This window comes from Platichthys flesus, chromosome 11 (assembly GCF_949316205.1).
Source record: "Platichthys flesus chromosome 11, fPlaFle2.1, whole genome shotgun sequence".
NCBI classification, from domain to species: domain Eukaryota; kingdom Metazoa; phylum Chordata; class Actinopteri; order Pleuronectiformes; family Pleuronectidae; genus Platichthys; species Platichthys flesus.
The window spans coordinates 16,861,923-16,874,619 of record NC_084955.1 but is presented as its reverse complement, the minus strand read 5'-3'; the positions used below and the strand labels follow the sequence as shown (position 1 = coordinate 16,874,619).

The window sequence follows — 12,697 nt, the reverse complement described above, 5'->3', positions numbered from 1 at the left end:
TGAGAGCTGAACAAAAGTTTCCATTCAGAAAGAACCAGTTCATGAATCAGGGCTCCACTTCTCTCCTCTCCATGGGTTTGAGTATGTGTGTGTTCACGGGCAGAAATGTGCTGGTAAACATTCGGTTCAAAGAGTCTGTGGATGGAGGAGAGACGACAGGTGTAAGTTGTGTGTTTGTCTCTGTTCAGTCCAGCTCACCACCTGATTAAGGGTTCCTGCCGATGCACGAGGTAAAGTGGCGGGAAGGGGGCGGGCAAGGAAAGAGAAAGAGAAAGTGGATGTGTGTGTGTGTGTGTTGGAGAGGTGTGGTGGGTCATAATGACTGACATCAAACACACAGCTGCCACATAACTGGGACCGTAATGAGCTGTGGTGCGGTGACCCTGCAGCAGCTGCCGTCGACCTCTGCGGCTACTAGTTAAACTCCTGCGGCGCGGTACCACCAGCAAAGAACCAGTCAGGGCTGTGAGTGTAAACTCCGGGTCCCATGTAATTTTATGACCATTAGGTTATTTTTTCATTGCTGTGTTAGTTAGCAGTTACTCAAAAACTACTGAACCAATTCTGGAGGGGCAGGACATGACCCAAGGACGGACCTATTCAATTTGGAGTGGATCGTGAATATAGGAACTCATCCAGGATTTTTATTCCAACTTCCAACAAGGCGAGATAGGGTGTTAGCCTTGGCGGAGATAGGCGCTTTCTAAACACCCTTCTAGTTTGTTAACAAAAATGGTCAAACTGCTGTTACTGTGTCCTCGGTCCAGTTCTCTTGGAGAGCTTCAAATTTGTTCAAGTCTGTCGTAAAACAAGACCCAAATATACACAATGATATGGAAATCTTATATTATGCTGCAGAATCAACTTGACACATCATCTCCTGTCAAGTTTGCACACTTGTTAGCAAACGATTTATTATTTATACATCAAGCAGAATTTGTCTTTTTTTGCTCTGATTTTGGTCTCCACCAACTCATGTCCTTTTAACCACTGAATTCTCCCCAGCGTTCTCCAGCCTCTCACTCGCTGTGTTTGTCTGCTAATTGGTGCTGAAAAACAGCTGAGACGGCCGTATGAGAGTGGTGGGAGTGAACCAAACCAGTAAAGTTGCAAGTTGGACGGTTGAACAATGAGCTGGAAGTCCACAAAGCTCTGTTAAGTGACTCCTCTCACATTGTGTGATGTTATCATCTGCATTTGTTTTGCTTGTTTGTCTGTTACTTAGCAGGATTTGGCAAAAACTACTGGAAAAATAAAGATGTGGGTTAGGAGAGTACCAAATACATTTTTTATTTCTTTAACGTTGCAAGAGAGGGCAGTTTTTTTTTATCATTTTTGTTGATTTCTCAATGAATAACTCATGGATGTTGGGGGAAAAAATCAGGCATGTTTAGAGGACTGATATTGTTTTGCCATTTGGTGCAGATCAAAATACAAATCCAGACCTAGTTAAATTAAATATGGGGAGGTATGTGCTCTTGAGTGCCTGTCTAGTTTGAACATTTAATCATTTAATATATAAAGTCAACACACAGCTGCTCTAAGATGATTAGACAATTAAAAAAACTAAGATTATCTCCGAAATGAATTGACAAAGAACTAAAAATAACAGGTCTGTTTAATTTAGCTTGTAAAAAGATGAGGTTGTCGATTACAAAAATGGAGAATCAGCTGTCGGAGTGAATCAAATCAAGTCGGGATTTAGCAAAGACTATTAATCTTTTTAATATCAAAATTCTCTCTTTGTGTTGTACAGTAAACTCATTGCTCGGCTGCCGTTGAGGGAACTCAAAGCGGGAATTTCACCCCAGAAGAAGAACGCTTTGTAGTTTGGCTCCATTTCAGATCAGGACAAGGACTGCGGATTCATTTGAATCATGTTAACGGGCGAAACAATAACAGTGACCAAAGACTCTTTTAATGGCGGGTGCACAACTCTTTCAAGTGTACATAATTATTTCCGTGGGCATGTGAGCAGAAGACAGACATGAACAAATGTGAATCTATCCTTTAATTGCTGTCACCTTTCACCCCCTCCACAGGGGTGCCATTGTCTGCGGTTGGGACTTATGATGAGTTAATGACTCACCTTCCGTTTGGCGGCCTTGGTCACAGAGGTCGTGACCACCACAAAGCCCCACAGCACATAGAGCCTGCAGGGATAAAGGCGACAGAGTGAAAGAAGTTGCAGATAAACAGAATTTTGAAAATCAGCAGGTTGAATAAGCTCTTTCATAAAAGGGACACAACTGTTCCATGATCTAAAGGCGAAGCGGCGACATGCTGGGTGAACTCACACAGACTTCCATTCTCCTCGGCTCAGTGGTCGCCAACTTTCTTCTCCCTCAATGTACATTTATTTAAGGACAGAGTCAAACGTGTGGAGCGAACCCCCTAGCGAATGTTCCAGTGACCTAACTGTACTTTAGCAGCCAATTATACCACTTTCCCTCCTGCCACAGGTGGTGTGTGGGCTCAACGGGGTCGAACAAAGGTTTCTTTTTCCCTTCAGGGTTCACGGGCAAATATCTCAATTAATCTGGGGACGCCTGAGAGGTGCTAACAAACTAATGGGTTTAAACAGCAAGCATGTTTTCTCCCTGCATGCCTCTCTCTGGGGCTGTACACACCCTGAGGATGTGGTCATACACTCACACACACACACAAAACCATCCTCTCAGGCTCAATCACTCACAGCATCCAAAATCATCTTGTACTAAGGGGAACTTTTTATTTGAGGTCTGATCTTCAAGGGGAGGTGGTTTATGGTTTCCGATGGAGTGTCTCCGATAATTTTGGGATAAGTCCTTAAATTTAACGTGGAAGTGCTGCAGGGAGTGTGTTGACCCACAGCAGGGTGTGCACCGAACAGGCTGCCAGTTCGAAAAAGTAATTTATCATCGTAGGTCTCGCTTTGTTGCAGGAAAATGTCACAGCAAAGTAAAGTGAATGCACTTGTTCCAACTCAAAATGAACTTGTTGCAAGAAATTCCTTATATCTGCTGTTGTTGCGTAATTGTCCCAACTCCAACCACACAACAGAGTGGAGACAAGTGCACTGGAAACAAGTGGAACCCCATCTCTGCATCTGCCAGGGACCAACAGCCTGAGCATGATACTTAACGACTTATAAAGATGGACATTTGAGCGCTCACCACCAGAACCAAACCATCACCACAATCACCAGTCCGCAAGCCATATGCAGTCGGGGTAATTGGTCCCTTCTTCCCAGTGTGGTGCACCGCCGTGGTCTCTGGAAGCTTCCCCAACACCGGACTACACAATTATCCCCGAAAAACTCAGACAAAGGTTCCGCAGAGCCCGACACAACAGAGCCGCCCAGGCCGAAGTAACGACCCCCTACCCGCGTCCACGTTTCCCTGGCCGCTACAGTGGCACATTGTAGAATAAACTCTCGGAGCCGCGGGGACGAGGAAAGGGTAAGGGAAGGGAGAGGGAGACATTGCAGCGGGAGAAGCCTCACGAAAACCCACCCTGAGGAGAAAGGGAAAGAGGCTAAACCTCAACCCAGATGCCTTCGGGTACATTCCTATCCTGTAACCTGCCCGGCGCCTGGTGCGCAACGAGAGAGGCGTCGTGCGTAAAAGCCAAATAGCTTCGCCGCAAAACAAACTTTCAGGAATCACAGCCACAGTCAAGTTAAACTCTGTGTGGGCTCCAGGGAGGATGCAGAGCTCAGTGCGGTGTGATGCGGCGGGCAGAGGCAGCAGATGTGTGAGTGTTACCTGAACAGTGAATCCAGCCGCATGCTCCTCCAGAACGCAAAACACTCCGCTGCTGATCAGAGGTATTGATTATCAGTCCAGGGTTAAACCTCCAGTCTGGTCCGTGCAAAGTAACGTAGTGAAGTCCTGAGAAGTTCCTCTGCTCCTTCTTCTGCTCTCTCTCTCTCTCTCTCTCTCTCTCTCTCTCTCTCTCTCTCTCTCTCTCTCTCCCTCTCTCTCTCTCTCTGTCGCCTTCCTCCTGTCACAGTCACTCCCCGTGATTTTTTGGAGAGTGGGAAGGGTTCCGTTTTTTCTCTCACTCTCTCTCTCCCTCTCTCTCCCTCTCTCCCTCTCTCCCTCTATCCCTCTCTCTCTTTTTCTTTTTCAGCCTCGTTCACGCCACAAACTTTTTTTTTCTTCTCTTTCCTGGGTCCTTATTATAAACTGGTGTGACGCCTGGCAGCCAGGGGGCCAGAGGGGGAGAGGGGTGAGAGGGGTGGGGGGGGGGGGGGGGGGGGGGGGGGGGCAGGAGAGACACAAAATGGACAAATTACACAACTCTTTCCCTCGCTCTCTCTCTCTCTATCTCTCTCTCTATCTCCCTATTTCACACGCTGAAGCCATGCACTCCCCCTATTGCCTCTCTTGCTCTGTCATTCAGGCACACACACATAAATACACACACTCACACTCTCTCTCACACACGCACACCACTATGGGCCCTGACTAAGCTATAATAACTCAGAGAGCCGCTTTTTTAGTTGCACAATCCAACATAAGAATGCTCCATTGTACAGGGGCACACTGATCAGTTATGATCTAGCCATTGTCGGAACTGGCCCTGAGCTGGCAGCATCTGCAGCAGGGACAATGCTGGGAGACTCCAGCGGCAATATGGACAGACTATTATTGTGCCAACACATGTTCAAAGCAGAGAGAATGATTCTTTTCTTGTTGTGCGCATGGATGAAATATGGTTGTTGACTTACTGTAAGTGTGTAGATACACAAGCAAACCTTCTTCTGAACAACACAATCACGGCTGTGTTTTCTCGAAGCTGTTTAAATCACAGTTGAACTCTTGAAACCAGACATGCGTCACCAATTTGGAGCATAGATAAGTGCACCCTAGAGACATGCGTCTTCTGAGCAGGATTGATATCCCTGTGTATATTTGTGTGTGTGTGTGTGCGTGTGTCTGTTTGTGTACTTGTACTTATATATTTGTGACCACATTTTTGGAAAGTGAGGATATTTTGACCTGTCCCCACTTTTTCACAGGGTTGTTTGAGGATTGAGACTTGGTTTCAGGGCTAGGGTTAGAATAGGGCTATAGGGTTAGGGTAAAAGTTAGGTCTAGAAAAGTGTGCGAGCGTGTGTTTGTGTGTCTGTGCGTGTTTGTGGGAGAACAGACTTATTTTGTTACCCTTTTGGTCCTTTTCCAGCATAAACACTGACCTGGTCAGGACCAGTTGTCCTTAAAGGGAAAACATCTCTGTCCTAAAATAGATATCTCCAGGAAATCAATATAATGGCCTCGGAGGTCAAGGATTTGTATGTGTGAACTTGTATATTTGTGAGGACCATTTTGATCATAGACCTTATGAGAGAGGACATTTTTGGAAAGTGAATACATTTTGGCTATGTGTGTGTGTGTGGGTGTGTGTGTGTGTGTGTGTGTGTGTGTGTGTGTGTGTGTGTGTGTGTGTGTGGGTGTGTCTGTGTGTGTCTGTGTGGTATACATCTAAACTGAAACCTGCTTGATGCCAACTTACATAATAATAAAAAGATTTTAATCCACCGACATTCCATGTCAGTTTTTCTAATGCCATCCAAACAGCGCAGTGGAAGCAGTGGGGGGTGAAGAGTGACACAGAGGGTCAAATGAAAAGTTCTCTGTGGAAGAAAGTGTGTTGCTCTCTCTCTAAGAAGGCTGGAACCCGGCCAGGATTTCTGCTGTTAACGCTTGAAACCGTTAACTGTGACTTTTCATTTGAGAGCGAAGAAAGAAAATTGGTCACAGCCAAATTGAAGGTCATGTACAGGATGCAAGGTTTCCTAGTAGTGTTTATCGCAAAGATCTTTAGCTGCACAGACAGAACTGGTATTCATCCTCTATCTATTGAGGTTGACGGATTCCATAACATCACTGAGGCAAACAGACTGTGTGAGACCAATAGTCACATGTTCGAAGGGGGGTGTTGATTCATGTCGACTAGATGGAGAAGATTTATATTTCTTTTGATTTGAAGACACTGAATGTCAGTCATGAGAATTATGTGATTTTTTTCCTCTTAAATTTTTTTGGGACTCTTATTAAAGTTGTTTACGAATGTATGTGCTGTACTGTTGATCTGGTTCTTTGTCGTTTGTGTCAAGTCTCTTGAGGCGTAGTCACATGAACGACACAGTAATAAATAACATCATCTTCATCGCGAAAGAGAGTCAGCCCAGGGCCGACACGCAGGAGAATAAAGGTGAAAATTAGCTATAATGGGAGGAACAGAAACACTAATGAGACTAAACACATTCACTGCTGATCCTCTGGGAGATAAAAGACACTACAGCATTTCCAGAGCTGTCTCATCCTGTCCTCAAACATTCCCCACCCTGCCGCCACTGAGAGGCCAGACAGTGGAAATGTGAGTTATGGTCTAACTAACACATCCAGTGGTAAACACACCCAGGGCCCGAGATGTCCCGGGGCCAGACTGCCGCTGCTTTTCTTGGACAGGCATCCTACAACATGGGCGCAGCGATGGTGACGGAGATTAGAGACTTCAAAGTCCACTGCCAGCCAACAAGTGAAGCCTGAGCCACATTACAGAGCAGGCTTAAGATTCGATCTGTCAAAATACAAAAAGTAAACGTCGGAGTTCGTGAATGAAGAGGGTGGATTCCAGCGGGGGATGCATGTGCATACACACATATGCAGAAGCTTAGGGTGTGTTTCATGTGTGATTAGTGAAATGGATATCTCTGTGAGCAGCGTGTCTATCAGCGACTACAATTAGCCAGAGGTCATTGCCATGGCCACCAGTGGTTCGTGACCACTTATAGCCCTCCACTCCCCCCCCCGCCCTCATTCTCTCTATCTGCCTCTTTCTTCTCCTCTTTTCCCTATCTCCCTCTCCCACTGGATCCTTGAGAGGCAATAACTTACATGCCGGCCCGTGGACATGCGCCACCGACCGCAGAACACTGATTAGCGAGATGTCTGTATCAACTAGTGACAACAGCACACAGATGGGGTGTGTGTGTGTGTGTGTGTGTGTGTGTGTGTGTGTGTTTGTGTGTGTTCGAGCAGGTCTGTATGTAAGCAGCAGATCTGCTATTTGTCTTGGATGGCTGATCTGAGTAACAGCACTGCAGATCAGAGTGTTGGGGCCCTGTGGGGGCGATAAATCACTTGAAAAACTTCTTGCATGCACACACACCCTGCCTCCAGAAAACACACACTCACCCCAGCTCCAGGCCCAGGCACAGTAGGCCCACGGCCCTTTTGACTGTGAAAGTTAACGAGGCCTCCAGGCTTCTTCAGACAGGCCGAGGGTTCAGGGGCTTCCTCCTGTGAAGGCGGCAGCGAGACAGGGCGGCTTAAATGGGTCAAAGTGGGGAGACGAGAGGAAAGACCTGACCGATGGTCGTGAACCAGTTTCAGACCACAGAACATCTCTGTTCTCATGGCTCGGCTCCAGGAATGACGACAAAGCAGCTCGCAAACTGACAAATATGGCTGAAGGAGTCAGAGAAGATGTGTGATATCGTCTCTGTAGGTGGAGAGAGACGTGTTTTTAAAACATACTAGTGGTTTGTATCTCGGGATGACATTGGGAAGTCCTTGAAGAAATTCCTGGAGCCCAGAGGATGAATCTTAATGACTTTGTCGGTCACCTGATTTTTCATCAGGCCATCATGTTCAAATTTGTCCAAAACTGTCATCATAGTTTGGTGACATCTGATTGGCTGTTTATCTTACTTCGATACTTTGTTTTTCTCTCTGTGTTTTGAACCCACCTCCAGAAAAGGAGATGCGTTTGCCTATTGACATTCTTGATGTGCACATCCTTGTGATTCTGACATCACTGAGATTTGGAACGGCTTCTCTGCAATTCACCGTTTCCCAAAACAAAAAAAGCTTCAGAGAGATGTTTAAAAGAATCTTGTCAGAAGTTTAAGGCCAGCTTTAGTTCTGTGGAGAAGCTCTGGCTCACATCAGAGTCCGATGTAAAATGAAAAAAAAAAAAGAACTTCAAATAATCTGTACCTGTAATCTGGTGCATTAGAATCAAACAAACCAGTCTTCACACAGCTGCACAAGTATGTTCCAGGCTCAAGGCAGCAGCATGTAGTCCGACATCCAGGTGGGACATCCAGGCCACAGCTTGACACTGAGATTCCAAACGGATTGAATTGATTGATCTCCAATTCAGCCGAGAGGAGGAGGAAAGGCCTGACCGAACCGCAGTGACAGCCTGAGAAGCCTGGAGGAGAGTGAGAGGGAGAGAGGGAGACTGACAGACCGGGACACAATGGCAGTGAAAAGAGAGGCAGGGGCAGAAAGGGGATGAAAGGGAATGTGAGAGAAAGAGGTAATGGCAGATTAGACTGGGAACTGAGCAAGTGTAAAAGAGAGGGAAAGAGAAAGAGCTCGGGAAGGGGGAGTGATTTGTCTGGCTCAGATGGAGTCAATATTTGCTCCATTCCACCAATCCCGTGCCAGGGTCCGGATCAAAGCAGGACGTGTGTGCTCAGAAATAGGTGCCGAGGGCCAGAGAAGAAAACGGCAGACATCTTTGCAGTCTGCTCTGGACGTGGCCGAGTTCACAGAGAAGAGATACTTTTCCACTCAGGCCATTTTAGTTAGAATTCAACCTCTGAGAACCCATAATGCACAGGGCCAAACCGGAGCCCTCGATTAGCCGCAGATGGAGAACTGTCCAGAAGGAGCAGAGGAGAGGGAGATAAGACGATCGCTGAGTGGAGCGCCCTAATGAGGAGATACAGTCGTCACCGGCCAGACACCGACGTGAGAGGGGGGGAGACAGGTGGGCTCAGTCGGGCCCTAATTGGCTGAGGAAACTGCTGAAATAACCTTGTTCCAATTATTCACACAATGAGCAATTGTTGGCCATTCAGAGAAGCCACTGGGCCACGTATGTACACACAACAACAAACAACAGGGTTTATATCTGTGTGAACAGACATGTATGGCACAGGACACACATGGGCCATGAAGGGATGGAGCGGGAACAATGCTGCTGGGTAACGGGAGCCTGGCTATGTTTATGATGTGTTGGTCATACATCACTGTGTGTTGTATCACAGCTTATATTTCAATTGACTGCTGCTGGTGGTGAATTCCTGCTCGTTCACAAAGACCTTGGCCACTGACGACAGATCTAACGGCCATCAGGAATGCATCGCCATTCCTTTTAGATTTCTGCTGTATAAAATGTTTGATGTATAAAAGTTCTGTTCTCCAGAAAAGACTCCAAGTCTGCAGCTGAGCCAGTGATTGGCCCTGTGAGGCCGTAATGCCCATACGGAGAAAAACTAACTTTGTGCCGATACAAATTGACATATATTTAACTCAAAAACTGTAAACTCTGGACTTGTTGGCAGCTCGAGGAAAACCAGAGGGTCACCAAAGTCATCAGGGTTAAACTTCTGGGAAACATTCATTTCCAGACACAATTTCTGAGTAATTCGTACTGTGGCTGCTGAGATACTTCATTCTGGACCAAAGTTCTGGACCATTTTAGTTAAGTAAAAGTACAAATAAAAAAAAGTTAAAGTACCATATTAACTTTTCTACTTAAATAAAAGTGCATAGAGGATTAAAAGTAAAAGAACTTGCTGAGTGTTTCTTAGTACTGCATCATTCAGCGTCCCGGCTCCTGCAGGAGGCGTGGACTAATCTAACCTGCCAGTTTGAGTCATCCTCAAAGAGATGAAGCCAAAGAGGGTAAAAAACTTTTCTTTTGGCAGAATCGTTGTCAGCTCTTTTACTGCTGTTCTCTTTAGACATATCACCCAAAGAAGAAAACAACAGATACTGGGAATTGCTACTACATGATTAGTTCACCACTACTAATAACAACAATAAAAGTCATTAATCATAAACCCAATGATATGATACAAAAGTGATTTATTCTATCTACAACCCCAAAAAACAACTTGAAAAGATCCTTTCTGTCTATTATGCATATGAATCCTAAGCAGATTCATCCAGAGGCAGGACCATGATGCAAATTCACCTCGAGTCCCGACCAACTGTGGTGTGAAGGGGCCCAGACGTCCACACAACAGACACACAAGACCGGCTAATAATGCAGGGCTCAGAGAGAGAGAGGCCCCGGCCACAGCAGCTGATACCGAGCCTGAATGCTGCATACTCCCACACAGATTTACATTTAATCTAATTGTCACACGAAACAAGGAGAGTTTCTGCGGAGTGTCAGGGCCTTTGGGGAAGTGGATGCCGCACGATCATGAACCCGGAATCCAAACTAAATAGAATCCTCTCTCCCAAAAATATTATTTGAGCTCAAAACAATAAGGAGAACTTGCTTTTTTATCGGAACAGAGATTCTGGACGAATATTTTAAGAAAGCAACGAAAACGGAGAAACAGAGAGAATTCATTTCATGTGTTCACTCAAGTATCTGTAAACCCACATAAACCTAATACAAACCCACAGCTTGTCATTTTGTACTTTGCTTTTTTGGACGAATTCATCAAACGAGACACACTGTTTTCATTATTCAGCTTTAGAGGTGCCAGTAGTTCTTATTTCACTGAAGACACAGACCAACTCTTCCCCTGTGGTCTTTGTGCTAAGCTAAGCTAAGCAGCCGCTAACAGCTTCATGCTTCTGTCAGAGTCTCAGTAGGAAGCGAACCTCCAAAAACTATTTTTTTAACTTACAGAAATCAGCTATTCTTTACAATAAATATTATTTTTGTATCCACCTGTAATCAATACCCAGCGTGTCTTAATAATGGGACTATAGATATCTGACTAAACATTTAGAATACCAGTAAACTATGAAGATGCATAAAGTATTATGTTACTGCTGTTGCAAAACAAGCTGTGACCCACAAAATATCTCTCACACACACTCACACACAAAGAAATGATTAAACCTCTCTGATACACAGACTAGAGAAATATCTGCCTTTCATCATAATCTCCTGCAATATTTTCTAACTCCGAGCCACATCTCCGTCAAAGATTTGGCGGTGGATCATCCCCTCCCCCCCCCTCTCTCTCCCTCCTTTTAGCCTCGTATGAACTGACCGCTCCATCTCTCCTTCCCTCGGCCAGGTCTCAGTTACCCTCCAAAAGCAGGAATCTTGAAAACAACCTCAGGGTCAGCGTCAGAGGTCAGCTGCATCTCCTCCTCCTCCCCAGGGCTGCAGCACTGCAGAGTGTCGACACTGAGACCGAGAGGAGAGGGAGTGTTTGTACTACGTGTTCTAGGTATGTTATATGCACAGTGGATCATGCAGGTCTGAATCTCTGTATGAACTCCTCCTGGTTAAAATAAAGTTTATACCGTGGTTTAAATTACAACTTGAGCGCAGTTGGAAAGAAAAGCAACATTCTTTTTTTTAAATACTGGCTCTAGTGTAGCATTTTATTACAAAAACTTACTTGAATCAACTTTCTGCAAAGGTTGTTTTCTTCAATAATATTGAATAACATTTATTTCCTAAGCATGCAGTGATGAATGACCGTGCCTTCAGCTCGCCAGTAAATATCACATCATTTTGACTTTGCTTGTGTCAAAAATGTTGTATTTTTGTTATATTAGAAGCTCGGCTGTCACTTTTGAATTGTTGACTTGCAGTTTGGAAGTCAACTATTCAAAAGTCTTGTTATGTCCCCCCCCCCCCCCCCCCCCCCTTTATTCCTTGGCTCTGCTTTGGTTCCCCTGTGTCCTGCACAGTTTGAAACAACAACAGCAGTAGTGAGCGATGTCAGAGAACGGGCGTCTTCCACGTGGGCTGGCACAAAGTCACGCGAGCAAATTCAAAACTGATGCTCGCCTCTCGAGCCGTTCCTTCCCTCACTCGTCCTCGCAGAGGGAGAAAATGTCGAATTTACAGTGGGCTGCTGCAGCAGGAGAGGGCCATATGTAAATATTTGTGAATTTACCAAGGGGTCGGTTTACTGTCCTCACTTACTAAGCTGGCCTGAGAGCCAACATGACCTCTGACCTCCCCCTGAACCCTGTTAACTTCCCCCTTGTGAGAGCGATTGAACAGGTTGGCTGGAGCAATAAACCAAATGACTCTATCCTTCAGGAAAGCTTATTCCTCTGGCCTCTGCCTGCTCCCTCTCGTCTCCAGGTATCCTGCTCTGATGAGGAGCCGGACAGAAAATCAGGTCAGCGGTGTGTCGAGCATTGCAGACATACTTGGGAGCAGGTTGAGGCCAAGATGAGACTGTGCACTACTGTGCCGCGTTATGAGTTATCCCCGTGTCCTTGTGAGTGTGACTTCCACCGGGCCCTGGCACAGCCACCAGCTCTGGGTAAGGGCGTGTGTGCCAGAGCATCCATTACTGTTAAATGAATCTAAAGCCAAGTGCAAGCAAACGAAAGGAGTGAACTGTACACTGGTGGATTAGAGCAGAGACTGGCTGCCGGCTTCCGAGAGCAGCTAGACGAAATAAGTACTAACATGCCGAGAAACTCGTTCTTTTTTCAAAGAGAGTGGACTGTGCCGAGTTACTGGACCCAGAAGAGAGGGAGAGAGGAGCAGAGACAGAGGGGGAGTTGGCGAGAGGGAGCCGAGCATGTTGGGCCTGGCAGCGCGGGTGGGCTGAGGTTTTGGAGTCGAGGCAGAAATATTTCTGATGACTTTAATCTGCTGTCTTGGATTTACATTTGACAAGGAAGAATTTTTTCAGCCGACTGTTGCCCGGCGTGGTGCACCAGCAAATGTGTCCCCATCCAGCTGCATC

The 12,697-nt window shown here is 45.9% G+C and overlaps 1 protein-coding gene across 1 annotated transcript in view; it reads right to left on the bottom strand.

The window, feature by feature from the left end:
* Window positions 1–4,190, bottom strand: part of adamtsl4 (ADAMTS-like 4) — a 35,016-nt gene extending 30,826 nt beyond the window's left edge. The window contains exons 1-2 of the mRNA XM_062399767.1: window positions 3,747–4,190; window positions 2,090–2,153 (exon numbers count right to left, since the gene is read on the bottom strand). Coding sequence (XP_062255751.1) covers window positions 2,090–2,153; window positions 3,747–3,769 — 87 coding nt within the window. The 5' untranslated portion in view covers window positions 3,770–4,190. The remainder of the gene's footprint in view (window positions 1–2,089; window positions 2,154–3,746) is intronic.
* Between the last annotated feature and the right edge of the window lie 8,507 nt (window positions 4,191–12,697).